General features: G+C 41.7%; 1 protein-coding gene across 2 annotated transcripts; it reads left to right on the top strand.

Annotated features, from left to right (window-relative positions):
* The first annotated feature begins 127 nt into the window (after nt 1–127).
* Nucleotides 128–26,211, top strand: unc119a (unc-119 homolog a (C. elegans)). Of its 2 annotated transcripts, none has more exons than XM_060944237.1 (5): nt 128–198; nt 22,343–22,456; nt 22,614–22,707; nt 23,644–23,816; nt 24,837–26,211. In XM_060944237.1, the coding sequence occupies exons 2-5, from the start codon at nt 22,408–22,410 to the stop codon at nt 24,947–24,949; spliced, it is 429 nt and encodes a 142-aa protein (XP_060800220.1). In that variant the 5' UTR covers nt 128–198; nt 22,343–22,407; the 3' UTR covers nt 24,950–26,211. The 2 variants fall into 2 exon arrangements, with proteins under 2 accessions (XP_060800220.1, XP_060800219.1); XM_060944236.1 differs by lacking the exon at nt 128–198 and adding an exon at nt 814–1,228 and having other exon boundaries at nt 24,837–26,209.
* The last annotated feature ends 1,400 nt before the right edge of the window (nt 26,212–27,611 follow it).

Genomic DNA, 27,611 nt, shown 5'->3' with positions numbered 1-27,611 from the left:
AGGATAAATCACTTAATGAAGATGAATGAATGAATGCTTTTTTCCATGACCAATCATAAACCTGCATCGAAGTGCTTACATTTCTTCAAAAAACTGCAGAGATGTACTTGAGCACTTCCTGTTTCCTTCCTGTAAACACCCTACATACAGTTCAAACTGCTTAAGTTTGCTTAATTTTTCAACTACTGCACTGAGAAAGTGAGTATGTCACAATTAGTATCTTCCTTTGCATTTAGTTGTGTTTGGATGTTTTGTGTAACAGAATGAATTGCAGAAGATTGATGAGCAATTTCTGTACATAATTTGCTTCGATTTTGTAAACATATCAAGTTCTGACACATTATTTTGCATTGTGAGTCAACTTTTCTGCTCCAGGTTGATTACACAAGGATGACTCAGACACATTATATACTACAGTTCCATTTAAACTAAAGCCAACTAGCTAATTTTCAAAAGTGTTCATAGTTTTCCCTGCATACTGAATGCAAAGTGCAGCAAGTGTAAAAAAAAAAAAATGGTATGGCCCACTGTAGGGGTGTCAGAGTGTAGGTTATATTTGTTAGGGAAACATAATTTAGTCTTTATTATTTAAAAATTTACTATGTGTAATTTTAATAATCCCAGTTTATTGTTTTAATTTATTGAATTAGGGGATCATGAGGCCACCATATTTTAAACTTGATCCTCATTTCCAGAACTTGAGCCTAATAACATCCAATCAGGACGCGATATGAAAATTAGCATCCAATCAGAAGCAGGCAGTGAGTATTTGAGAGGCGGGATAACTCCGGTCTAATGCTGTGAGTGGATGAGAAGGAGCACAGAATTAGTTACAAAAGCTGGTGTTGCCAGATTGGCTGTCTAATCTTAGAAGTGGTTTGTTTGTGTTTTGAGTTAAACAGTAGACATGATGGTGTTCCGTTGGTAGAGTTAAAACTACCAAACGTATCGGTTCTGAAGGGTTCTGTTTGGTCTGGATAAATACTCTAACACTGAACGCAATCTGGCAACCCGAGTACACAGAGGGTGAAGTGAATCAAGCGGATGCTCTGATCTGATCCATAACGGGTTCATCTCACACACACACTGTAACCGGAGACGCACTGGGCAATGAGAGTGAAGCAGGGGGCCGAGGGAGGACTGCCGTGTACCACAGAGGAGGAGCTGCTCCTCAAAAAGCCCCTGATCACACCGGAGGATGTGCTCGGCCTGCAGAGGATCACCGACAGTAAGTGGAAATATTAACCCCACTCCCCTCCTGGGGTCGGAGTGTTGAGTCCAGCAGCAGTTTAAAGGCTTAGTTTAAGAGTTAAACACGTGTGTGTTTTGGCTATCGCTTTGTGTGAACTGTACGGAAGTTACGTCAGATATTTGACTTAAACAGTTCACCGTATGATACTATTAATAAATACACATAATAAATACATTGTCTTTTTGTATATTTTTTACCAAATGACAGTTTAAGACTGTGTGTAAATCCTGGAATGTGAATTAAATTAATTTTCACAATTACTTTTTACTTCATTATAATACATAGGGCCAAATTACTCAATTCTGATTGGTCAATCAAAGAGGGTTTTTTTTTTTTTCCTTAACACGGGGCCGTATTTCTGAAATGCTATTGGCTAGTTCGTTGCTTGGTTACGGTTACAAAAATTAGCAAGTTTTGTCAACAAAATGGCTGACTCTGCTGACTGAGCAATGCCCTGTTTCGCTATATTTGACAAAGAAATGATAAACATCAAAATCCTCGTGTCGTGTCGCCGTGTCATGATGAAAGATGCTTTTAGAAACTGATTCAAACGTGCAAGATAGTCTTGCGCCCTGATTAGTTCAGAAAATGTGAATGACAAATGTTGTGAACTTGAATGGCTTCCGAAGTATGACTTTGGCCCTATATATATATATATATATATATATATATATATATATATATATATATATATATATATATATATATATATATATATATATTTTTTATTATTATTATATATATATATATATATATATATATATTTATTATTATTATATATATATATATATATTTATTATTATATATATATATATATATATATATATATATATTATTTATATATATATATATAAAACAAGTAATTGTATGGTTCCTCATAAAATTAAGGATCAATTTCATTCGTGACTTCAAAGTTTTGAAAACTTTGAAATCTATTGTGAAATTAATTCTTAACCCTTTGGTGACTGACCCCTTGAAAATGGTTCCTCCAGGAACGATGACGTTTCAGTTGTCAAGACAACGGAAAAACTAAAATACAAAAACAGAAAGATACGTCACAATGCTCTTGTGCACAAAACAAAATGCTCTTGTATTTGTATTTTAGTTTTTCCGTTGTCTTGACAACTGAAATGTCATGGTTCCTGGAGGAACCATTTTCAAGGGGTCAGTCACCAAAGGGTTAATTTTACTCGGCCCCATACAATTACCTATACTTAATAATAAGAATGGCGGCACGGTGGTGTAGTGGTGAGTGCTGCCGCCTCACAGCAAGAAGGTCCGGGTTCGAGCCCCGTGGCCGGCGAGGGCCTTTCTGTGTGGAGTTTGCATGTTGTCCGCGTGGGTTTCCTCCGGGTGCTCCGGTTTCCCCCACAGTCCAAAGACATGCAGGTTAGGTTAACTGGTGACTCTAAATTGACCGTAGGTGTGAATGGTTGTCTGTGTCAGCCCTGTGATGACCTGGCGACTTGTCCAGGGTGTACCCCGCCTCTCACCCATAGTCAGCTGGGATAGGCTCCAGCTTGCTTGTGACCCTGTAGAACAGGATAAAGCGGCTAGAGATAAAGGGGTGTGATGAGAAGAATAAGAATAATAGGAGTAATAAGTGTTGCCAGGCAAAACAAACCTTGCCCAGTAGCACTTATGATGAATATTAAGGAAGATATCATGAAAAAATAGGTACCCTATGGGTCCATGTGGCTACTGCTTATAAATAAAGTTTTAATACCATGTCCATGCAGTAAATATAGCGTATAGTAAAGTCAAGTTTATTTGTATAGCGCTTTTAACAATAAACATTGTCACAAAGCAGCTTTACAGAATTTTTATGACTTTTTTTTTTTTTTAAACATGAGCTAATTTTATCCCCAATGAGCACACCTGTGGCAACTGTGACAAGGAAAAACTCCCTCAGACGACATGAGGAAGAAACCTCGAGAGGAATCAGACTCAAAAGGGAACCCATCCTCATTTGGGCAACAGCAGACAATATGACTATAAAATTAAGTTTTAACATGTCAGTTTCGTTGATGTTATAACTCTTCATTGATAAAACTTCAGTGCAAAACTGTTCATGACAACTGCAGTTCTAAAGTTAGCAAGTCAGCTGTAGTACTCTGCCATAAAAGCGTTACTGTAAGTGTCCAGAGCATCTTCAAAGTGTGACTTTCAACTGTCCATATGGGGCCATCCTCTACAGGAGCGATGTGATGAGACTCCAACCAGACACATGGCATCAGGATGGATCAGGCAGGTTCATATTTACTCTGAGGCAGTAGCCACAAAAATGAAGTGTAATCCAAAAATCAACAATTTAAAAATCACAAAAGAAAATATATCAAGTGTCTGTACTTTTTATTATTCTACTCTTACTGCTTAGTTTTCGAAACTGAAACCTCCAAACCGAGGCTGACTTACACACGATGTCGCCATGACCCAAACTCTTATTTCCTGGAAATGGCCTGGCGCTAGAGCTCAGTGGAACACACTTTCCCTCTCTAATAAGCATGAACATGTCCGAAAGCGATTTCTTTAGTCTAGTCTGTTTTATTTCAAATGGTGAACCAAATTGTATACACTCACTGACCATTTTAATTGGAACACGTGTATGCGCGGTGTGCGATTGTTACATTCTTACAGCATGATGACCTAGTGGCTAGCGCCTGTATATAAGGCCGTAGACACAACAAAAACGATTTTGACCTTTTTGGTGACCTTGATGGACCCATCAAGTGTTGGAGGTTCTATTTGAGACCAATGCCCATCTATCCTGAAAGTTTTATGAAGCTTGGTCCAGCCGTTTTCCCGTAATATTGTTAACAAAGAAACCTGACCGAAAACAATACCTCACCCCCTGGTGGACTTCGTCACGGTTGAGGTAATAACTATATTAGACAGTTTTAAAAGCTGACATTTACATGAAAGCTGTGCATAACATGTATTTGCCAGTCACTTATTTAATAGAGTAAATATAATCATGTGGTAGGCTTGGTATATATCATAATGACTTATCACTTTCTATCTCATAGTTTCTCATGACTTGGTGTCTCATGGGATGGTTTTTTTTTTTTTTTGTTTTTTGGGTTCTCATGACTGGCTGTCTCCAATGATGAAATGAGGGGTCATAATTGAGAGAATCTCGTAATGAGATATTAAGCCATAATTTTGAGGCTGTTCTCATTATGAAATGGTACTTCATTATTTGGTCATGTCACAATCGATGTTAGCTCATAATTGAGATCCCAAGTCATTCTTATGAGGTACTTTCTTTATCATGACATACTACCGGTATGTGACTTAATTTTCTCCCCCCCCAAGTAGCAGAAATGGGCTTTCATAGTTTACTGTGTGCTGCATGCTTAATTAACAGACTATAAAACTGTCAGATGGAGAAGCCTAATGACAGACGAAAGTGTCAGCTGTAACTTGTACACCATAGTGTGCATCAGTGAGGTTTCATTAATGTATGGTAAGCCACAGTAATGGCCCTTTTCCACTACCCTTTTTCAGCTCACTTCAGCTCACTTCAGCCCTACACGGCTCGCGTTTCGACTACCAAAAACCAGCACGACTCAGCTCGCTTCAGCCCTGCTTAGCCCCTAAAACTCGCACCGTTTTGGAGTGGGGCTGAAGCGAGCCAAGCCGTGCCGAGTGAGGTTGGGGGCGTGAGCAGACACTCCCCTGTGCACTGATTGGTGAGGAGGAGTGTCCTCACATGCCCACACACGCCCCGCGAGCGCGCTGGGATCTGTAAACACCGCAAACCCGGAAGGAGAATAATTACGAATTACGAGAATTTCTGAAGCCTTATGCGCCTCGCCTCATCTATACGCTCTTGCCAGTATCTGTCCGCGTTGTCGGTGACAACAAGCCACAGCACCAAGACCAGCAACACTAACGACTCCATGTTTATTGTTTACTATCCGGGTCGTGAGACTACCGCTTAAAAGCTCACTGAATCAGTGACATACAGAGCATCGTGGACGAGTTCGCGGAGCGCAAGGCTCGTCGTCTGCCCTTCAAATAATGCGCGCAGTAGGCTATTGATGTTTTATTATGAGCCATGTACAGTATGTCGCCTAATGTTTTTTTGTTTCTGAGTTACATGTTCGTTTGAAGGACTTAATGTACAAAATAACATAGTTGCACCCCGTAGTGTTGAAATTGGTAAACACAGTGCATTCAGTGAGGTTTGCACCGCCCTCCTTTTATTTCTGACTCTTCCTGTCACCGTTGCAACCTCTGAGCGCTCATTCGTATGCCCTTCAAATAATGTGCGCAGTATAGGCTATTGATGTTTTATTATGAGCCATGTACAGTATCCTAATGTTTTTTGTTTCTGAGTTACATGTTCGTTTGAAGGACTTGATGTACTAAATAACATAGTTGCACCCCGTAGTGTTGAAATTGGTAAACACCGCAGTTGCGGACATTTTGTAGCCTAAAATGATGTTATGATGAGCTTTAATAAAGGGCCCGGTCATTTGCCCCGCCCCCGGCCCGGCTCTGACTTGTTCCGCCACTGTCACTGATGTCACTGTTTGCGCTGCTTAACGACATCACGTGACGTCCACCCACTTTCGCTAACTCCACCCAATGTGTCCACCCACTTCCAGCCAGCACGGTTCAGCGCGGTTGTAGTCGAAATGCAACTCCAACAACCCCGCTCAGCTTGACTCAGCACGACTCGGCACGGCTCAGCTGCGTTTGTAGTGGAAAAGCGGCATAAGTCAGAATGATCTACACGACTGTATGCAGGGTTTTAAAGAGGTGATTACAAATCTTAGAAGTGCTCAAGCTACAGTTAAGATCCCTTAACCTCAACTACAGCATGTGCACACTGGGTTAAGATGAAGCTGATCATCAAGGTGGTTTCTAATGACACAGCAGTTGGGTGTAGTTTTGATCTGCAGCTGCTCATTAAACCACAAGGCATACAGCAATTGCACTTAAGAAACCACACGACTTGTTCCAGTTTTAACTCGTGTTAAACCCTAACCTGCAGATAAGCTAATGACTCAGCAACCCTGCTGTATATAGCACTGAGCAGACAACGCAATCCTTAAAAAAAAAAAAAGCCTTATCCATACTTGTCTTGTAATTATACACAAGATACTTCACTGTTCACTGACCTTGGTGGTGCTGTAGTGTTTTAAATAAATGTAACAGGACCTAAATTAACACTGGTAGTCTGTATAACATAACACTGATGTAGTGACCCTTCAGTGTCCTCACGAAGACAAACGTTTCTTTAATACTGACTTCTTCAGAGTAAATTCCCAGTTTTACTGCCAAGTTTATATAAATGGTACAAGATGCTTTTTGTGAGTCAGAGAATGCTTTTTGTGAATCTTAAGTTCAATACAAGTTGCTTGTGGACAAGTCATGCAGAATATTTTGATGAAAAATGGTCTATCTGGGAATACCTTAAGTTCTTCAGTATCTGTGAAAGAAAAGAAGTCACAATGTCTACAATGCTAAGAACATTTGATTTTGTTTATCCAAACGATCAATGAAGCTACATGGAGTTTTATACGTGATGCTGAACTAGTGGCAGATTAGGATTTTCCAAGTTCACAGGCACTGCAGGAATCTGATTAATTATTGAAATAATGCTTTGGCATCTTTTTTTTTTTTTTGGCGGGGGGGGCTCTGCCTTTGGCTGAAGCCGAGAGGCACCTGTCTAAGAATTTGAGTGTTTTTTAAGAATGCAAGATGGTCATTGGCGTGCCAGCCTCGGGGGGGGGGGGCAAAAACGCAAATATTGTGTATGTACTCATGAGGTGGATTTTCAGAAGATTCAACAAGGCAGTATTTTTCACATTTAAGAAACCTGATTTGGAGGAATAAAATCACTGCTAATACTTATCAGATCTTCGAGATCTGTTTCCATGTTTAATTGGAATGACTATTGTGAGAAGAGAAAACCCAACTTTAATCGCATAACATCACTCAGTGGAAATGCAGAGAAATCAGTTTTTTTTTTTTTGTTTTTTTGGTTTTTTTTTTTTAAATTGCTTACATTTTGTGCAAAGCTGCAATGGAAAGCCATCCATTATCCGTAACTGCTTATCCTGTGCAGGGTCGCGGGCAAGCTGGAGCCTATCCCAGCTGACTATGGGCGAGAGGTGGGGTACACCCTGGACAAGTCCCCAGATCATCACCGGGCTGACACATGGAGACAACCATTGACTCGCACATTCATGCCTACAGTAAATTTGGAGCCACCAATTAGCCTAACCTGTGGGGGGAAACCGGAGCACTTGGAGGAAACCCATGCAGACATGGGGAGAATGTGCAAACTCCACACAAAGGCCCTTGTCAGCCACTGGGCTTGAACCCAGAACCTTCTTTCTGTGAGGTGACTGTGCTAACCGCAATGGAACACCACCTACTGTTAATCTTCAAACCTTTTGACAGCTATATTCTTAATTTAGAGCTCCTTTTCCTCGCTTAAGAGTTGGATAACCTTGGGGGGGGGGTGTAATAACCTCATCGTCTTCTCCTTTGGGTTCAGATTGAGGGTGGGTTTTTTTTTTTTTTTTTTGGTTGTGTGTTTTTTATAAAAGCTTCCTTTGTATTGAAGTGGTGCAGTTTTACGTCTTTCAGAATCACTCTGAGATCGTGCTCTTGCTTTTTACCACAGAAGCAGACACTGAATGTTTTACTGTGCTGAGAAACGAGCGTACATGAAGTCTTTCCTTCCTGTAGGTCAAACCTGCAGCTCATGTGCTCAACACATTACCACTATAAACACCACTTGCTATTTTAATTGGTACACTCTTAGAATTGGGTTGCATCTGTGCTTTATGGTGCTAGGTTCCTGTTCCTGGGGAACCCCCTACTCTGGTTTTCCCTGCTCGCTCATGCCTGGTTCAGTTAAACGGGCAATTAAAAGCTTTTCTTGAGTTTAAGTAGGTGTGATGGATGAGGAAATCTAAAGTGTGCATGACCTGGGATTACTCCAAGACCAGGGTTGGGGAAGTTGTAAAGAATTCTTCAGTCTGTTGCTCAACAGGGTTTTTCCTTCTTAGAAAAGGTTCCAAGTAGAACTCCTTTTAGGAAACTCCTGTTGATCATCCAAAAGGGCTTTAAGGAACCTTTTTTCTTGGATAATTAATGTGCTCCTGGAACAATTAGCTTGTTACTTGAACCTTGCCAGCACATCTACAAACCTGGCCATGGTTCAACTGATCAGTGCTAAACTGCTTGACTTGTGCCAAGTTGATGGTTGCATATTCCTGAAGAAGAAACCTTTATTCGTCACATGCACACTTCAAGCACGGTGAAATTCATCCTCTGCATTTAACCCATCTGAAGCAGTGAACGTGCGCGCGCACACTCAGCAGTGGGCAGCCATACCAGAGCGCCCGGGGAGCAGTCAGGGGTCAGGTACCTTGCTCAAGGCCGCCCCATGTCAACCTAACTGCATGTCTTTGGATTGTGGGGGAAACCAGAGCACCTGGAGGAAACCCACGCAGACATGGGGAGAACATGCAAACTCTACACAGAAAGGCCCTCACTGGCTGCTGGGTTTGAACCCGGAACCACCTTGTTGTGAGGCGACCATGCTAATCACTACGCCACCGTGCTGCCACTGGTGGTTCCTCCTGCCTTCTCAGTTGGCATGAAACTTCAAGTCATGTATTTTCTTGTAATCTGATCTTCCTTTCTCTTTCATAAGAGGTGCAAGTGCTGGCCTGACCCTTATCGTTCGATTCATTACCACAGACTGATCAATGGGAATGAGCCTGAGACTCAAGTCTTTGATAGTTCAACTGATGGGCTCACTTGTATTTGACCTGCTGTCACTGATGTTGCATGGTCATTACGAAACAAACTCTGTGTGCTGCAAATTAGTAGGAATTTCTAGATGGTAGTTAGTGGCTAGCACTATCTAGAACCTACATGTCACTTCTTCTTTTTAGAAACCAAATTTGTTTAATGATGTGTAACTTTTTTTTTTTTTTTTAAGCATTTCCCCATACAAGAGACTATGGTAATGCATCAACCTGATTTTTGATGGTGTGTATGATGTATGTCTACCATCAGAGGCTTGGCTTGGCTTGGCTTGGCTTAAAGCAGATCCAGGCTTTTGTCACCAGATGCCTATGCAAGATCCTAAAGATATGGTGGCTGGAAAAGATGACCAATGAAGAGTTGCTGACAAGAACAAACACCCATGGTAACCCAAATACAACTAAGAAAATGGGGATGGAAACCTAGGAACATCAAGACCAGCATTACAGTGGAACCCCCAGGGGAAAAGAGGTCACTCCCAGAATACCTGGAGACAGAACACAACAGCAGAGATCCAGATAGCTGGCTAAACCTGGAAGCAGTTGGAGAAAAGCACAGAACAAGAGTAGAGGAGGATTGTCAGTGGCCCATGTTCTTTGAAACCACAGGCTTAAGCTATCAAGGGATTTATTTATTTTTATGGCTTGTACAATGTATGTGTACCATCAGAGGGAGCCAATCATGAGTACAAGGCTGTGTGTCTCGAACACTTGACCACCGGACAACAAAATCTATCCTCATTAACGTAAGAGATGGGGGGGGGTGTTATCCAGTGCTTTATTTTTAATTTGCTTGCTTAAATGGCTTTTTTATGGAAAATGAGTTTCATGTAAAACTGAGTCTTGTTAGTCCACAAGCTTGTGGTTTGTCATGTAATGGTGGTGGATGGATGTAAGTGCAGGAAGAGTTTTATTGAAGGCATGCTAGCAAACAGGTTCAAAATGTAGACAAAGTCAGAGTTCAAAAACTGGCAGTGGTGGAGCAAGGGATAGGTAGGATATCGGAGGGAATGGAATACTCAGTCCAAAAAAATATATAAGGCTGTCCACCAGGCACCCAGCAGAGTCACACCATAATAAAGGTTATGGTGTTTCTGGCACATGGCATGCAGCATCAAAGAAAGGAATGCGTATGTATTTGTAGCTGTGATGCGCATCTCATTATTGGTATCACGGTCACAAGACAATGTAGCATTTTACTGATTCAAAATACACATTAGTTTGATGGCTCATATGCTATAATATTCAGGTTAATTTTGTACCCTTGCAAATATTTTGCTCATACTCTTCAGGAGCTCTGCTTTTAGGCACTACCTAAATGTTTCTTATACCACAGCATTGACTTCTTGAATCCAATCCACGCACCCCCCCCAAGCAGCAAATCTGACTATGGTTCTGGCTGTAATGCAGATCAGTTTAATGTTAAGGAGCTCCTTCTGATTTGTTCCTACAGAAACACTCATTAGTAGGGATTTGTATCTGCACAACTCAATCTAAAGCTAATAATGTAGACATCTTTAAATGTGCGTTATGGTACAACAAATGTATAATCAAAGACTGCAAATGCATCAGCACTTTAGTGTTCAGTGTTTTCTGTCATGGGAAAGTCTTCAGCAAAGAGCATTCTCTGTAATGCAACAAGCTTTTTACCTTCAGGAAAGTGGGGTGGAGGAACTGGGGACAACTTGTCTCACGGTTGTTCTCTAACCTTCAGTGTAACTATAAATGGTTAAGGGGTGTCATGGTAGTGCAGTGGATGGTACTGTTGCCTCACAGTAAGGTTCTGGGTTCAAAACTCTCATAGCTGACTGGGGCCTTTTTGTGTGGAGTTTGCATGTTCTTGCCTTGTGGCTGCACAGGTTTCCTCCAGGTGCTCTGGTTTTCTCCCAGTCCAAAGGCCTATGGATTAGGTTAACTGGCTACCCTGAATTGCCCATAGGTATGAAGGAGTGTGATTGTTCATCTGTGTACCCCACCTCTGGCCTGACGTTAGCTGGGATTTGGCTCTGACAGGTAAGCAGATTAATGGATGGATAAATGGTTAATGTATGCATCTTTTTCATGAATAAATGAAGTGTAATCGTTAGCAAACTTGTACTACTAATCATGGACTTTCCTATAACTGTGCACACTTTGTGGGGTGGGTTTTCCCCTCCTCCAAACTGCACTGTTTGTATGGTTGCAGCATAAATGACTGCCTGACATTATGGTGCCTGTGGTGATTGTTGTGGATTCTCACTGTTCATGACTCAAGCAGTGTTCTCTCGCCACTCCCCCCCCCCCCCCCCCCCCCCCCCCCCCCCCAATAATTTGTTAGACAGCTCCTGGAGAAGTGATTGGAACAAAGTGGTTGTGATCATTTAAAACCACCTGTCTAGAAAACACTTTGAGATTGTGGCAGAGCCTGCTAGACAGGAGCCTAAGGCTACGTTTACACTAGACCGTATCTGTCTCGTTTTCTTCGCGGATGCACTGTCCGTTTACATTAACCCCCCTGAAAAAGCGGGGAAACGGGAATCCGCCAGCGTCCACGTATTCAATCTAGATCGTATCAGCTCCGGTGCTGTGTAAACATTCAGAATACGCGAATACGCTGTGCTGAGCTCTAGCTGGCGTCTCATTGGACAACGTCACTGTGACATCCACCTTCCTGATTCGCTGGCGTTGGTCATGTGACGCGACTGCTGAAAAACGGCGCAGACTTCCGCCTTGTATCACCTTTCATTAAAGAGTATAAAAGTATGAAAATACTGCAAATACTGATGCAAATACTGCCCATTGTGTAGTTATGATTGTCTTTAGGCTTGCCATCCTTCCACTTGCAAGTAATAAGTGATCTGCGCTGGGATCACACACACAGCGGCTCAGTCCCGAATCGTGGCTTGTTCACTTCACTCGCGCGCTCTGTGAGCTGCGCAGGGCCGGAGTGCGCACCCTCCAGAGGGCACTCGCTGTTCAGGGCGGAGTGATTTGGAGCGCAGGATGCCTGCGGAGCCGAGCGTATCCGCGTATTGGTGTTGCTGTGTGCACGGCTAACGGTTTTATGTAAACGCGAATCGTTTTAAGAACGTTAATCTGATGATCCGCTGATTCGACGTAATGTAAACGTAGCCTAAGGGTGTTTTCACACTTGGTCCCTTTCAGCCATCTAACCGAACTCAGATCGATGACTCAGCATTTTTTGTGCATATGTGAACACTCCAACCGTACCCAGACCCCTTTAAAGCGAACCGAACTGAGACCACCTCAGGAGGTGGTCTCAGTACGGTTCGCTAAAAATCAACGGTACAGTTCACCTAATCTGCGCATTGTGAACAAAAAGCGCACCGGGTTCACTTCGCCTTTTTCACTGTAGTTTAACCTTCTTTGTTTGCCGTAGTTGGTCACGTGACTGTAGCAGGGAAACTCAACTTCCTTTTGGAACTTACCACAGCCACTTTACAGCTCTCTGAACTTACTGACTGATGAGTTGGCTGCAATAATATAACTATTTATTTATTTATTTATTTATATAAAGGGCGGCATGGTGGTGTAGTGGTTAGCGCTGTCACCTCACAGCAAGAAGGTCTGGGTTCGAGCCCCGTGGCCGGCGAGGGCCTTTCTGTGTGGAGTTTGCATGTTCTCCCCGTGTCCGCGTGGGTTTCCCCCACAGTCCAAAGACATGCAGGTTAGGTTAACTGGTGACTCTAAATTGACCGTAGGTGTGAATGTGAGTGTGAATGGTTGTCTGTGTCTATGTGTCAGCCCTGTGATGACCTGGCGACTTGTCCAGGGTGTACCCCGCCTTTCGCCCGTAGTCAGCTGGGATAGGCTCCAGCTTGCCTGCGACCCTGTAGAAGGATAAAGCGGCTTGAGATGAGAGAGAGATATATATATAATCCTTAATCTGCACTATTTTGATCAAAGAATACAGCAGGGCAAGTGTGGCAGCAGACATTTTGATTCAAGAGAAAATTACCCAGAATTCTGTGCACTGGGGGTCTGAGGGCTCTAGAGGACCTGGTGTGAACAGAAAGAGGACTGAGGCCCCATCAAAGCTTAACTGGACCAGAAAGAGAACCCAGTCCTCTTTGTAATAAATTCAGTGTGAACACAAAAAGAACGGAGTTCTTTTTCTGTTGGTCCACTTAAAGAGGACTGAGTCTGGTTCCTTTAAAGGGGACCAGGTGTGAAAACACCCTAGGATATTAAACATGTTTTTGGGATTTTTTTTTTTTTTTTTGTATATATTAAATGTTAGACAAATAGCAGGTTGGCAAACGAAAAGGTGTGTGTTTTCTTTTTATCTGGTGCTTAAGTGGAATCAATTAGATTTCCTCCAAAGCTAATGAATTAAATATTAAGTTTAAGAAGCAGCACTGGTATTGGAAGACCGTTGTGGGGTTTTTTTTTTTTTTTTTTTTTTAAATTAAAAACATGAAGCGCTCTGATATCTAGGAACTGAGATGGAGTTAGGGTTTGATGATATGGGGAAATGCTCTTCCCTTGTTCCTTAAAGACATACTGCATTTTTAGGTGAGCTTTATGAAAAGCTAGTGTCAGACATTTTCAAATATCTACAAATACAAGTGAAAGTGTTTTGGTGTTGAACAAAAATTCATTTTGATGTCACAAAAATGAGGATGTTTCAGATTTGTCAAATAATACACAAGAATATAAAGGGGATGTAGAAGAAGAATGGGAGAAGTGGTTTTGTACAAATACTACACATGCATGGATGATTAAAGAATATTAGGGAAGAGGTATTTGTGTAGGTAAAGTTCAGATCCTAACTGTAGACACGAATATGTGCAGTCCCAGTATGAGAACCAGATGGCAAATGGTAGCTGTGTGCAATGTGTAGTGTCTGAGCAGTCCTCAATCGTCATGAGTATAACAAGCAGATGAAGCAGCAGTACAAGGTGTGCGTGTGCAGTGGAGTTGGCTGTTGGTATTTTGAACCCACATTGTCAGGTTCATGAGTGATTTCACAGTATCAATGTCATGTAGCCAAATTATGTACACATTCGGATAAAAAAGGGCAAGAGTACGGAGCATTAAACTAGTTATGCCTTAAACTGAATTCTAAAATATTAGAAGCCAGTGGAAGAAAGCATGAACCACAGCAATATGGGTGTTTTTGCAGAAAGGTTGGTTTTATCAGGGATGAGAGTTTTCCCCTTTTTCTGAGTAAAAAAATGACCTTTTTATATTGTGCCAAATCTGAGATTTTTTTAAAATTAATTTCAGGGGTTGGGGTATGTTCCTTCATGCTGTTCAAACTTTAACTCCAACGATGTTTACACATTATTTGTAAGTCGCCATCTTTAGTCTTGTTTAAATCTTGTTGAATGTGATGTAAAATTCGTGTTATCTACATTATTGGTCAAAACATCGATGTTGAGACATAATAGCCAATCAAAACAGTTTTTACAAAGACACCCACATCCGCTTTCTATCAAAACTTGCACATGTTCGTGAGCTGCATATCAAAAATGCGCTCCTCTAATTGGGGTTTATTTTTTTTTTTATTTTTTTTTTTTTTTTACCTCAAGATGCCAAATACTATTTACAAGTGAGATGAAGCGAAGGTACGTGAAATTGATGCTGGTATAAAAAAAAAAAGTTTAGCAAAGCAAAAGGAAAGCAAGAGGAGTGTGAGGGAGAGCAGAAGAGAGCCAGGTTAGAGCATGTAAAAACACAGGAGGTGCTGGCTATCTCATCTCATTATCTGTAGCCACTTTATCCTGTTCTACAGTGTCGCAGGCAAGCTGGAGCCTATCCCAGCTGACTACGGGCGAAAGGCGGGGTACACCCTGGACAAGTCGCCAGGTCATCACAGGGCTGACACATAGACACAGACAACCATTCACATTCACACCTACGGTCAATTTAGTCACCAGTTAACCTAACCTGCATGTCTTTGGACTGTGGGGGAAACCGGAGCACCCGGAGGAAACCCACGTGGACACGGGGAGAACATGCAAACTCCGCACAGAAAGGCCCTCGCCGGCCACGGGGCTCGAACCTGGACCTTCTTGCTGTGAGGCGACAGCGCTAACCACTACACCACTGTGCCGCCCATCAAATGAAAATTTGTTTCAAAAATAACTGGGAACTGTAAATAACTTTTAACTGTAAAAAGTGTAAATGGACCTTTTCCTTTTGAAGAAAACATACAAGTGATGTGGACAATAAGATAAAGACAGTCCCCATAAAATCTGCATTTGTTTGATTCAATACATTGAATATATAATGATTTGAATTATAGCTGACAGTGTTTGTCTATATAAGTTTAAATAGACATTGTGAAGAAGTCATATACAAGTAATGTGGACATTAGGAAAAGGTCAGTTTCCATAAGATATGAATGTTTTTATTTAATTCAATATATTGAATATATGAAAATTTGAATTATTAATGGAACTGTAAATGACTATGAATTTTAATGGACATTTTTTAGAAAAACAAGCGATGTTGACTGAGTAACCAGTCCCCATAAAATGTAGATATTTTGAATTAATGCAATACACGTTTTGATACAGAGCAGCATGGTGGTTAGCGCTGTCACCTCACAGCAAGAAGGTCCGGGTTCGAGCCCCGTGGCCGGCGAGGGCCTGTCTGTGTGGAGTTTGCATGTTCTCACAGTGTCCGCGTGGGTTTCCTCCGGGTGCTCCGGTTTCCCCCACAGTCCAAAGACATGCAGGTTAGGTTAACTGGTGACTCTAAGTTGACCGTAGGTGTGAATGTGAGTGTGAATGGTTGTCTGTCTCTGTGTCGGCCCTGTGATGACCTGGCGACTTGTCCAGGGTGTACCCCGCCTTTCGCCCGTAGTCATCTGGGATAGGCTTCAGCTTGCCTGCGACCCTGTAGAACAGGATAAAGCGGCTAGAGATAATGAGATGAATGAATGAGACGTTTTGATGCATATTGTTCTATATAAGTGTTTTTATTTCAATAAGTATTAAAATAGGCATCAGGTGTTTTAATTAACTACAGCTCAGATTGCAGGAAATGGGGTGTGTAAGGTCTCATTTTGAAGAAAAATTCCTGGGGGGTGTCTGGAACCCCCCCCCCCCCCTCCACACACACACACACACACACACACACACACACACACACACACACAGACTTTCTGCTTTTTTTTTTCATCAGGACCCACTCTCATCCCTGTTTTATAACTTATCCAGTATGTACATGGGGTAATTTTTGTTCAGCTCCGTTTCCTTTGTTTACCTAGAATGTAAGTGTGGCTACAAAAGCAGACACTTAACTTGGACTGGTATCAGAAGACATGTTGCTAGGTGACTGTATTATAGGAAATGAAGTGTGGCTGCTGTCAGAATCTGAAGGCCAGCCAGGCGGTAATAGCACCAAGATGTCTTGCATCTTTCCTCATCCTGTCTGTACAGGATGCATTGGGACAGTAAAGGGTGATTGTTTTGCATGGACAAACAAAACCAAGGCATGCTTTTGAGGGCTTTTTTTTTTTTTTTTTAAATTGGGCTCAGAATAATGTGGTGGGAATATTTCTTTTAAAGACTAAGTCCACATGCTGTGTTTGAAGTAATGGTACTTTTTTTTTTTTTTAATTTAAAGTATTTAAATGAAAACTTGGTTTTCAGGAAATTTTTTGCAGGAGTTTCATAATGCATTAAACCTAGTGCCTTTATTGTACATACTATTAGGTTTACATGTGTGTGTCCAGGTAAGAAATGCAGATGGCTTTTGTTCAAGTTAAATATACTGTCCGTAGGTGGTCGGTCCTAAGGGGAATCTGATCTGACTATGACAAGATTATACTTGTATTGCAGAAACTGCAAGGGAACAATACGCAACATGCAAAGTTGTACTTTACATAACTTGGGCAGCATGATGGTGTCGTGGTGAGCACTGTTGCCTCACAGCAAGAATGTTCTGGGTTCAAACCCAGTGGCCAATGGGGACCTTTTGTATGGGGTTCCTCTGGGTGCTCCGGTTCCCCCACAGTCCAAGGATATGCAGGTTAGGTTAACATGGGGGTGGACTTTGGCTGACGTGCCCTTGAGCAAGGCATCTAACCTCCAGGCAGTGTAGCATAGCTGCCCACTGTGCATGTGTTCACTACTTCAAATGGGTTAAATGCAGAGAGGAATTTCACTGTGCTAAAGCGTACATGTGAAGTTATTCTTGAAACCTCTACTGGTAATGCATGTTAAACATGACTCTAGGCTACCTGGCTTTTAATTTAAACCAATTTAAAAAAAATTGTCCTGTTTAGACTAATCCTTTAGACCCTTAAATATGCCGGGGGAGAATGCACCACCTTATAAAACAGGAACTGTGAAAAGGATTTATTTTGTAACCCATGTGAAGGCGAAGGGTGTGTCTCCTGAAGTTCTTCACTAGTGAGCAGTTTATCAAAAAGAATTGATTCAAATGTGCTGTAAGCACAGCTCCATGAATTGTATTGTTTAAAGGAACAGTCCACCGTACTTCCATAATGAAATATGCTCTTATCTGAATTGAGACAAGCTGCTCCGTACCTCTCCAAGCTTTGCGCGACCTCTGTCAGTCAGACGCGCTGTCACTCCTGTTAGCAATGTAGCTAGGCTCCGTATGGCCAATGGTATTTTTTGGGGCTGTAGTTAGATGCAACCAAACTCTTCCGCGTTTTTCCTGTTTACATAGGTTTATATGACCAGTGATATGAAACAAGTTCAGTTAAAAAAAAAATTGAAACGTAGCGATTTTCTATGCTATGGAAAGTCCGCACTATAATGACAGGCGTACTAACACCTTCTGCGCGCTTCGGCAGCGCATTGATATCTGAGCTCCGTATCAATGCGCTGCCAAAGCGCGCAGAAGGTGTTAGTACGCCTGTCATTATAGTGCGGACTTTCCATAGCATAGAAAATCGCTACGTTTCAATTTTTTTAACTGAACTTGTTTCATATCACTGGTCATATAAACCTATGTAAACAGGAAAAATGCAGAAGAGTTTGGTCGCATCTAACTACAGCCCCAAAAAATACCATTGGCCATACTGAGCCTAGCTACATTGCTAACAGGAGTGACAGCGCGTCTGACTGACTGGGAGGTCGCGCAAAGCTTGGAGAGGTACGGAGCAGCTCGTCTCAATTCAGATAAGAGCATATTTCATTATGGAAGTACGGTGGACTGTTCCTTTAAGCTCGTCTAAATGTATAGATGGATGGTGTATACTGTGCACTTACAATCATGTAAGGCAGCTGCTCTGAGGTCTAATGAAAAGCCTCTGTTGCCATAGAAACTGTGTGAGATGTATATATAAAAAAAAAAAAATCTAATTGCATGAAGTGACTCTTTCCTTGTAAAGTGGTCAGGGAGTTTAGTTTTAGGCCTGCTTTAGGCTCCGTTTACAGGCCAAGTGATGGCATGTAACTTAAGAACAAGATCTGCTTGAAAACATTTAGACAAGGTCTGCATTTACTAATGCGGTTAATTAGTGACCTTGAGATTGTGAAAGGTGCTGTAGAAAATTATTGAAAATGGCAGAAATGTCTGAGCAATGGTGGCTATCTTTTTTTTTTTTTTTTTTTTTTAAATCTTAGTGGGGCTTCGCCTGCCAGTTTGCTCCTGGTCTGAGCTTCAATTTTATGAATCTCAAAATAAAGACAACTTAAGAGCAGCATTTGAAAGAAGAAAAATGAGCAAGCCACTTATTACTACACATCTCCAGAGGAAATGAATTATGGGCTTATGTAAGGCAGCTGCTCCGAGGTCTGATGAAAAGCCTCGGTTTCTATGGCAACAATGTCATGCCCATAACAGTTGTCATGGATATTGAGGTGTTGATTTTTACGTGTGTTAAAACCAAACCTGCAAGTCTTGGATGGGGAAATTGTGGAGTCTTCATTTCTTCATCTTCTGGTTGAGTTCAATCATCGTTATACACAGACATCACAGAATAGCCTTTTGGAAATGCATTTTGAAATCTAACCACAATGACTTCATGCTAACCTTTTAGTTATGTGACAGATTTTGCTGTTTCGTTGGTATAACTTGAACATTTTACTGATCATAACTGTTTAGTCAGAGACGCCTTCCTTGGGTTTTTTGTCATAAATTCACCTTAATGTTCCTGGAACTTGCCAGCCACAGAACCCAACCCAGTTATGCCATCTTAATTTGGATTCAGTTTTTTGTGTGTATCTCATGATGAGCCTTTTTTTTTTTTTTTTTTTTTTTTTTTTTTAATTAAAATTGTGTTGACATTCTGGTCAATATTGCAGATTGGAAATGGTCAATATCCTAAAAGAAACCTTGATTTTAGAAATCTGCCAATGCATTCAATTTGAATACTACTTGTGTCACTCTGGAACCTTTTTAGTAAACAGCAAAATGTTTGTCATATTGTCTGGGAATGGAGTTTGGCATCAGTAATATTCAAAGACCTCCATGGCTGAGAGTCTAGAGCAAAATTGGCAACACAGCAATCGTGGGTGTCTGTGAGCTCATGTATGCGTAAGAGGGTGGATAGCATTTTCCTCGGAGTATGTTCAGCTGTTACTCTGCTTGAGCAGATGTAACCTGGAAACACATGCAACCAACTGGGGAAGGCAAATGCTAGCATCATATGACTTAATGGAGCTATCTGGTGAGTGGGCAAATTGTGGAGAAGAGGGAGGGGGTAATAGCTCTTCTGTACTAGCACTGGGCGACTGAATTATTTCAGCTACATAGGACTGTTCACACTTGGCTCCTGCTTTAGGGCCTAGTCAGCATCTGCTGATGCAAGGTTCTACACCTAGCAAGTGGGTGAAACCTTACAAAAGCATGGAGGCTGGTGGAAGTGGCTTGCGCTTGGCTTCACCTTTGGCTTGGACTTATAAGCTGTTATGATCAGTGAGCCAATGTTGTAGATGCGTGGCTTTTAAAGGAGTACTAATTCTAAGAAGCTTTCCTTGTCTGCTCCTTTTTTAGTGTGTTACATCATATATACGCTAATCAACACGGACCTGTTTTAAAGCCATTAGCTTGTTTGGTGCCTCCTTTTCTACCCAGCTCACTCAGGAGGCAGAAAGCCATACACATGAAGTAACTGTATAACACCTGCTCTTTATTGAAGAGGATGACTGAAGTCATGGTTTTGATAAGTTCTATTACTGTGCCATTGAATTGTCATTTCCTGCAATGAAGTCAGGGGTCATTACTATTCAAATTCCCTAATCCCTCATCCTGTTATCTGCATCCTCTCTCTCTTGAAATGAATGTGTAGGTATTGACTGGGGACTTTTTTTTTTTCCCCTAAAACTTAAGCAACCACTTTCATGCTAGGGGATGCTAGAAATGGCACACTCTATCTGACCTATGTGAAGAATAAGCTTCTTAGGTGTAATCCAGCCTTTAAGGGAGAGCTGATGGGCAGACACATATGTCCTGGAAGTCTGCACTTCATGAGTCCCCTTGCTTGTTCAGTTTTCTTGACTGTTTCAGGATTCAGCCATGAAAGGAGCAGTGCTCAATATATGGTACGAGTGACATTACTTGTAGAGATTACATGACTCAATCGTGTTGGATCACGGTCTATACTGGGAACACTGGATGGGATCTCATGGCAGGGTACAGTCCACACCCTCCTTCATACCTATATACTCCAAATTACCCCAGGTCACCCACCAGCATGGTTTTGAGGTGTTGTACCTGAGAACAAGGGGAAATTGGGGGGAGAAATGCATGCTGTCTTAAGTACCCATCTGTTCCTTGTCATGACGCATTAAACTATATACTCTATGGACTGAAAGAATATTAATCCAATAACATTAAGGGTTCTTTGGTTGATCCTCTGGACTTGTGGTGGGTTCTATGTAGAGTCCGAAAACATTTTCAGTTAGGAGTCCTAAGTAGTATTTGCAGCCAGCTAGGAGCCCTTAACTATCTGGAGAACCCTCTAAGAGTAGTGTCTGATGGCACTAATTTTGACCCCATTGTTGAGGGGGATTCTGGCTCATATAAAGTGAAGCATACAATCTTGGAACAAAATGTTCCCCAAATTGCTCTTGAAGCTTCTTTAGTTTGTCCTTCAGGGGGAACTTTTTTTTAAAGGTTTGTGTATATGCATACAACTGATGGTTTTCCTTTTTAAGAAATTATTCCAAGTAGAACCCCTTTGGAAAGCTGGAATGGTTACCCACTCAAAGAAGACTTGAACAGTTAAGTCTGTCAAGAACATCCAAAGAACCTTTTGAGGAAATGTAGTTAATGTATTAAAGTTGTCTTTAATGGTGTGGAACATCAGTAAAACAAGTTGGTTCCTGTTATAACTTGAGTTACAGCAGGTATAGAGTCATCCCCCTCACCAGCTAATAAAAACGCAGCTTGTTATTGAGCAGAAGGACCATTTTCAGGTTTGAGAATTCAGTGGTGCATGTTCTAAATCAACATGAACCATTTTGTCTTCATGATCACTCACATGAGCCAGATGCTGTTAGCGATAATATTTCTAAGGCATGATCACATCAGATGTTGTAATGCAAGGACTAGTCACACATGCCGCTTTTCCACTACAAACGCGGCTGAGTCGGGCTGTGCCGTGCTGAGTGAGGCTATTGGAGTTGCATTTCAACTACAACCGCGCTGAACCGTGCTGGCTGGAAGTGGGTGGACACATTGGGTGGAGTTAGCGAAAGTGGGTGGACGTCACGTGATGTCGTTATGCAGCGCAAACAGTGACATCAGTGAGCTTTTAAGCGGTAGTCTCACGACCCGGATAGTAAACAATAAACATGGAGGACATGGAGTCGTTAGTGTTGCTGGTCTTGGTGCTGTGGCTTGTTGTCACCGACAACGCCAACAGATACTGGCAAGAGCGTATAGATGAGGCGAGGCGCATAAGGCTTCAGAAATTCTCGTAATTTGGAATTCTTCTTCCGGGTTTACGGTGTTTACAGATCCCAGCGTGCTCGCGGGGCGTGTGTGGGCATGTGAGGACACTCCTCTTCACCAATCAGTGCACAGGGAAGTGTCTGCTCACGCCCCCAACCTCACTCGGCTTGCTTTGGCTTGCTTCAGCCCCACTCCAAAACGGTGTGAGTTTTAGGGGCTAAGCAGGGCTGAAGCGAGCTGAGTCGTGCTGTTTTTTGGTAGTCGAAACGCGAGCCGTGTCGGGCTGAAAAAGGGTAGTGGAAAAGGGCCAATAGTGATGCATACTAACATTTGCATGAGTAATACTCCACTTAAATTACATGATGAATCTTTGAATTTCCTATAATTAACTGAAATATTTTAAAGTTCCATGTTCTACTAGCAAAAGAAACCCATTATACCTCATGTTGGTTTCCTTTTATTTCCACAGATTACCTGTGTAGCTCAGAGGATAATGTCCATAAGATCGAGTTCACCAGGTTCAAGATCCGCGACATGGAAACAGGGACCGTTCTTTTTGAGATCACCAAGCCTCCTGTTCTGGGTGAGTTCCCTGTGCCCCCCACCTCTACTTAATCATCTCATTCTGCCCACAAGCTCTAGACACTGTAATACTTGCTCTGATTTTCCATTTAGATAGTGCTTTTATAAGTGCGCTTCAGAATTGCAGCCTATAATATCAGCTCCTTTGTGTTACACAGAGGACAATAGAAAGGACCTTGACCCCAACGCTGGGCGCTTTGTACGCTACCAGTTCACTCCAGCATTTCTGCGGCTACGACAGGTCGGAGCGACGTAAGTACAGGGCACTGAAACGTATAAACGGAACACAGTAGCTCTTGATGACTGTATTATGAACCCACCATGTTTGCAGTTCAGTCACCTGATTTAAAATCCAGAGTACAGGCATTAAATACCCAAGAGGCTGAAAAAGTAGCTCACTGTGATTGTCATTAAATGTCACTGGATTTTCATAGAATTCATTCTTTAATTTCAGGCTATATTCTGCCACTTGGCAAAGAAACTAACATTTGTGGTCATAGTAGTTGAGATTTAATAGTGGTGACTTCTAATATAAGGAACACTGTTGAATAAATGAGGGCTATATTGTCTAAATAATAGGAGACATGACTTCATCTCATGTCTGTGCACATTGCCAATAAAAATCTTTCCTGAAGAGTAATGGTGATGATACACGGGGCAACTTTTTGGGCAATGTTGCCGAGCAAAGTTGCTGGCAACGGGCAACTAGGTGAGACACAGGGCAACTTTTCAGGGCAACAACAGTTAGCAACAGCAGTTTACAGTTAGCTAAAAAAAAAATCGATGTCTTAATTTTTGCTGTGACCATTTAATCAAGCTGTCTGTTGTTTTTTAGAGCTTTGGTGAGGTAAATTCCTCCATATAGAATATTAAAATAACAACTTACCGGCGTAAAAACAGATGAGGAGTCTCTCCATCTCCTCACTCGACACTGAGCGGCCGCCATATTTGTTTGAAATTTCTGATCCGAACCTCACCGGAGGTCACATGACTCGATACTCGCGTTCTGATTGGCTTATCTCAAAAAGTTGCCAGAGATTATCAAAACCATTCAGAAAGAAGCAATGTTGCCCAGTCTCAATAGAAAAGAGTCAAAACGCAATTGCCCAGCAACATTGCTCGGCAACATTGCTCAAAAAGTTGCCCCGTGTATCATCACCATAACTATCCTGCCCCCTACCACTGTAGGGTGGAGTTCACCGTAGGGGACATTCCTATCAACAACTTCCGCATGATTGAGAGGCACTACTTCCGAGGACGGCTACTGAAGAGCTTCGACTTTGAGTTTGGGTTCTGTATTCCCAGCAGCAAGAACACCTGCGAGCACATCTATGAATTCCCTCCTCTGTCAGAGGAGCTCAGTAAGTGCCTTCCACATGCCTCCATATATAAAAAAATAAATCACTCTTATCTAGAGTGATGTACATACCCAGGCAAGCCTGGGGGAGCAGTTGGGGGTTAGGTGCCTTGCTCAAGGGCACTTCAGCTATTCCTGCTGGTCCAGGGAATCAAACCAGTGACCTCTTGGTCCTAGAGCTGCTTCTCTAACCATTAGGCCATGGCTTTCCCCCATGATGCATACTAACACCTTTTAAATCCTTATTAAGCACCAGCAAAGAGACTATGCCATGTTCACAGAAATCTTAAGACTAAAAGTATCTTCTGAAGGGCTGATTTGGGTAAAACTCTTGTGCATACTAACTCTTCTAGTGTAAGAATGCCTCCCCGTCTGGCAAAATTAATTTTGACCATTTACCAGATGGACCACTACAGTCACTCTCAAAACACATTAATCATAACACTCATTTGTATCATTGGCATCAGCTTATTTTTCTCATTTAAGCTGAAGAAACTTTGGTGCCAAATTTGTGAAACCTCCACTTTTTTATTTGACCCATTTTATGCTGTGTAGAAGCATATTCACCTACAATTATTTCTCATATCTGAAATCTGACTCAACCTTACAAAGTAGTAGTAAATTATTTAATCTTCAATAACACTATTCTGGTCAAGGTTGTGGTCGAGCTGGAGCGCATCCTGGAACACTGGGTATGAGGTGGAAATACAAACTTAATGGCTGACCAGTCCATCAGCATCCCATTCACATGCTCGCATCCATACCTAGAAGCAATTTAGTCAAGCCACTTGTGGGCATGGGTTCCCCCCCCCCTTCCCTGGGGGGGGGGGGGGGGGGAGTCACTTCCGTGGTGCTCTTGGAATACTTGAATAACAATCTAAAAAGTAACAAAACATTATGTTCTGATCTTGCTGGTTCTCAGGCTGATTTGGAAATATAAATAGCATGTTAAACATCAGGGTGTGAACATGAGAATGTGGTTGTGTTGCTGGTCTGTGTAAATGTCTGTTATCTTGTTTTGTAGTGAAGGAGATGATCCAATATCCATACGAGACCCAGTCAGACAGCTTCTACTTTGTGGACAACAAGCTGGTGATGCACAATAAAGCAGATTATTCTTACAGCAGTGGCCCATAGGAGCTTTATCAGAAACATGGACTGAAGTGTTAAGGCTCCCAATCCAGTCTTGAAAATTTGGCAAAAAAAAAAACACCCCAACCTCAGGGTTTGTATGCAAGTTGTGTGTGTGCACCAGAGAGTCAGAAGAGAACTCTACACTGAAAAGTGGGTCTTGCTGAGCCCTCATTGTGTTATTCCTAGAATAGTTTATTTAATTATTGCCTAGAAGGTGTGTCTGGTTGTATACATTTCATATGCATTAATAGCCTGCATGACGTGGGTTTTTGTTTGTTTGGCATGTTTTGTGTAATACTTCAAATCTGTGTAGAGTTCTTCTCTCAATAGCCACCCTTCACTTCAGGATGTAGTCGGGATGCACTGATGCGTTTCCTCCCCTTCCCCCAGAGTTGGAGTACATGTTTATTGGTACTCCTCAGTAATAATACTGAAAAGACTAATCTACTTGGTATTTAGTAAACAGATGTCCCAGAATGTGCCATTTAGCTCTGTTTCACTTCAGGGGGGGAAAAAAAGTTCCTGTAGGCTCCAGCTATAGTTTTCTTGGCTTCATTGCATCTGAATCTCGCGAGTGATGGTGGCTGACCAAGAACAATATACTGGGCAAGAGCGGCTATTTTCCCCACTCCCCTAGTGTTGCCTGTAGACAGGGTTGTTGGGTGGCTGGGTTTTTTTTTTTTTTTTTTTTTTTTTTTTTTTAAACCTGGTTAGCATTTTCATGAGGTTTAAGTCACAAAGTATCACTGGGTATCAGATGCTGGTATTGGCGTGTGATGTTTGTTTGTTTTTTAAAGATACAAATATGAATACAAGTAATTGATGCCAATTACTGTTTAAATAATCAATACATGCATGGTATAATTTTGATATGACTCATTCCAAAATGTTCATTGTTAGAATTCCCCCCCCCCCTTACTGTGTAGTTTTGGACACTTTGGCCAGTACCTTAAACCAAATGGGAGAAAGTGTGAGTGACTTTTGTCTGAGAGGTTGTGAGCACATGGTCTGTGCAATTATTGACTGCAGTGAAAGGGTTTAGCTCCTTACCTTTAGATGTTGGGGGGGATTTTGTGTGGTTTTTTTTTTTTTTTTTTAATAAACTTCATGGTTTATTTGGTTGACGGCAAATGTGATCATTTATGACTTTTTGTCTGGAGTATATTTTAATAGCAATGTGTGTTTAAAAAAAAATGCTCAAGAGAGATCTATGTTGGATAGTTTATACATCATAGTGATTGTCTTTATTAATGTTATCATTGTTGAAATAAATATGGTTTCTTTATTAAATGCTCCACAACAATGAAATAATCATTGACCAAAAATAAAGGATGAATACAGACTTGCTTTGAATTTACATTTCATGCTTTTTAGTAAAAAACTTGTCTAGTGCTCTGGTTAATTGTGCTTGCAATCATCTTCCGTCAGTTATCAAAACCAGCAGCACGGTGGTGTAGTGGTTAGCACGGTTACCTTACAGCAAGAAGGTTGTGGGTTCGAGCCCAGTGGCCAATTGGGGGGGGCTTTCTATGCATGTGTGTGCAAGAGTGACTTCTCAATCAGCGGTCAGGTTATAGGCTTATGAAAAATCCATGATGTGGAGTTTGACATTTCAAAGTCATTCAAGGTCATGGTGGCAACTGAAAGCCCATAGGGGACTTGTGTTGATAATAGTGAATGTATCTACCATCAACTGTAAGTTACAGCCCTCTGAAAATCTGTGAGCTTGTTTGGCCTTTCATTTGATCATGGTACCAAATGAAAGGCCATATGGGAGTTCCTATATGCTATGAGGTTTGTTTTGTCTGACACTTGTTACCTATTTAAAAAAAAAAACACTGCATTTCCTGATGACTTCAGGATACCTCATCCATTCTCCTAAAATGAGAACCCACAAGTCATTCTGCTGTTGAAGTATACGGTGTTGGTACATGCTGTGCCCCTGTAAGTGATTTGGCACTGTTGGCATATTAGAGGAGCTCTTTACTGCCACCCAGTGCAACAAACTAGTATTGGAATAAACTACACAGCCATCCATTATCCATACCTGCTTATCCTGTGCAGGGTTGCAGGCAAGCTGGAGCTTATCCCAGCTGACTATGGGCAAGAGGCAAGGTACACCCTGGACAAGCCACCAGGTCATCACAGGGCTGATGCATAGAGAAAACCAACCATTTGGTCAATTTAAAGCCACCAATTAACCTAACCTGCATGTCTTTTGGACTGTGTGTAGGGGGAACCAGAGCACCCAGAGGAAACCCACATAGACACGGGGTGAACATGCAAACTCCACACAAAGGCTCGAACCCAGACCTTTCTTGCTGTGAGGCAGTAGTGCTAACCACCATGCTGCCAGCACTATATGTAGTTTTGTTTAAAAGTTAGGCAGAAATATAGGGTTTCAGATGAGCAATGAAGGCCATCGCAGCCAACTAACATGGTGCAAAATGTTTTGCAGAAATGCATTTTGATAACCAGTGCTAAAGCTTTTGCAAGAACATAACTATCTTTCACTTGTCAACTACAGCTAATCTTTAATTTATTTAACAGCACTTTCAGTGACCCCCCTGAAAAAACTTTATTTTATTCAGCACCTAGATAATGCATTGCTGTATTGAACTGGTATTCCAAATGGTTATGTTAAACAAAAATAAAATCATGAAAC

Source organism: Neoarius graeffei, chromosome 17 (genome assembly GCF_027579695.1).
Source record: "Neoarius graeffei isolate fNeoGra1 chromosome 17, fNeoGra1.pri, whole genome shotgun sequence".
NCBI lineage: Eukaryota > Metazoa > Chordata > Actinopteri > Siluriformes > Ariidae > Neoarius > Neoarius graeffei.
Note: the sequence above shows the minus strand (reverse complement) of the source record. Positions and strands in the feature narration are given on the sequence as shown.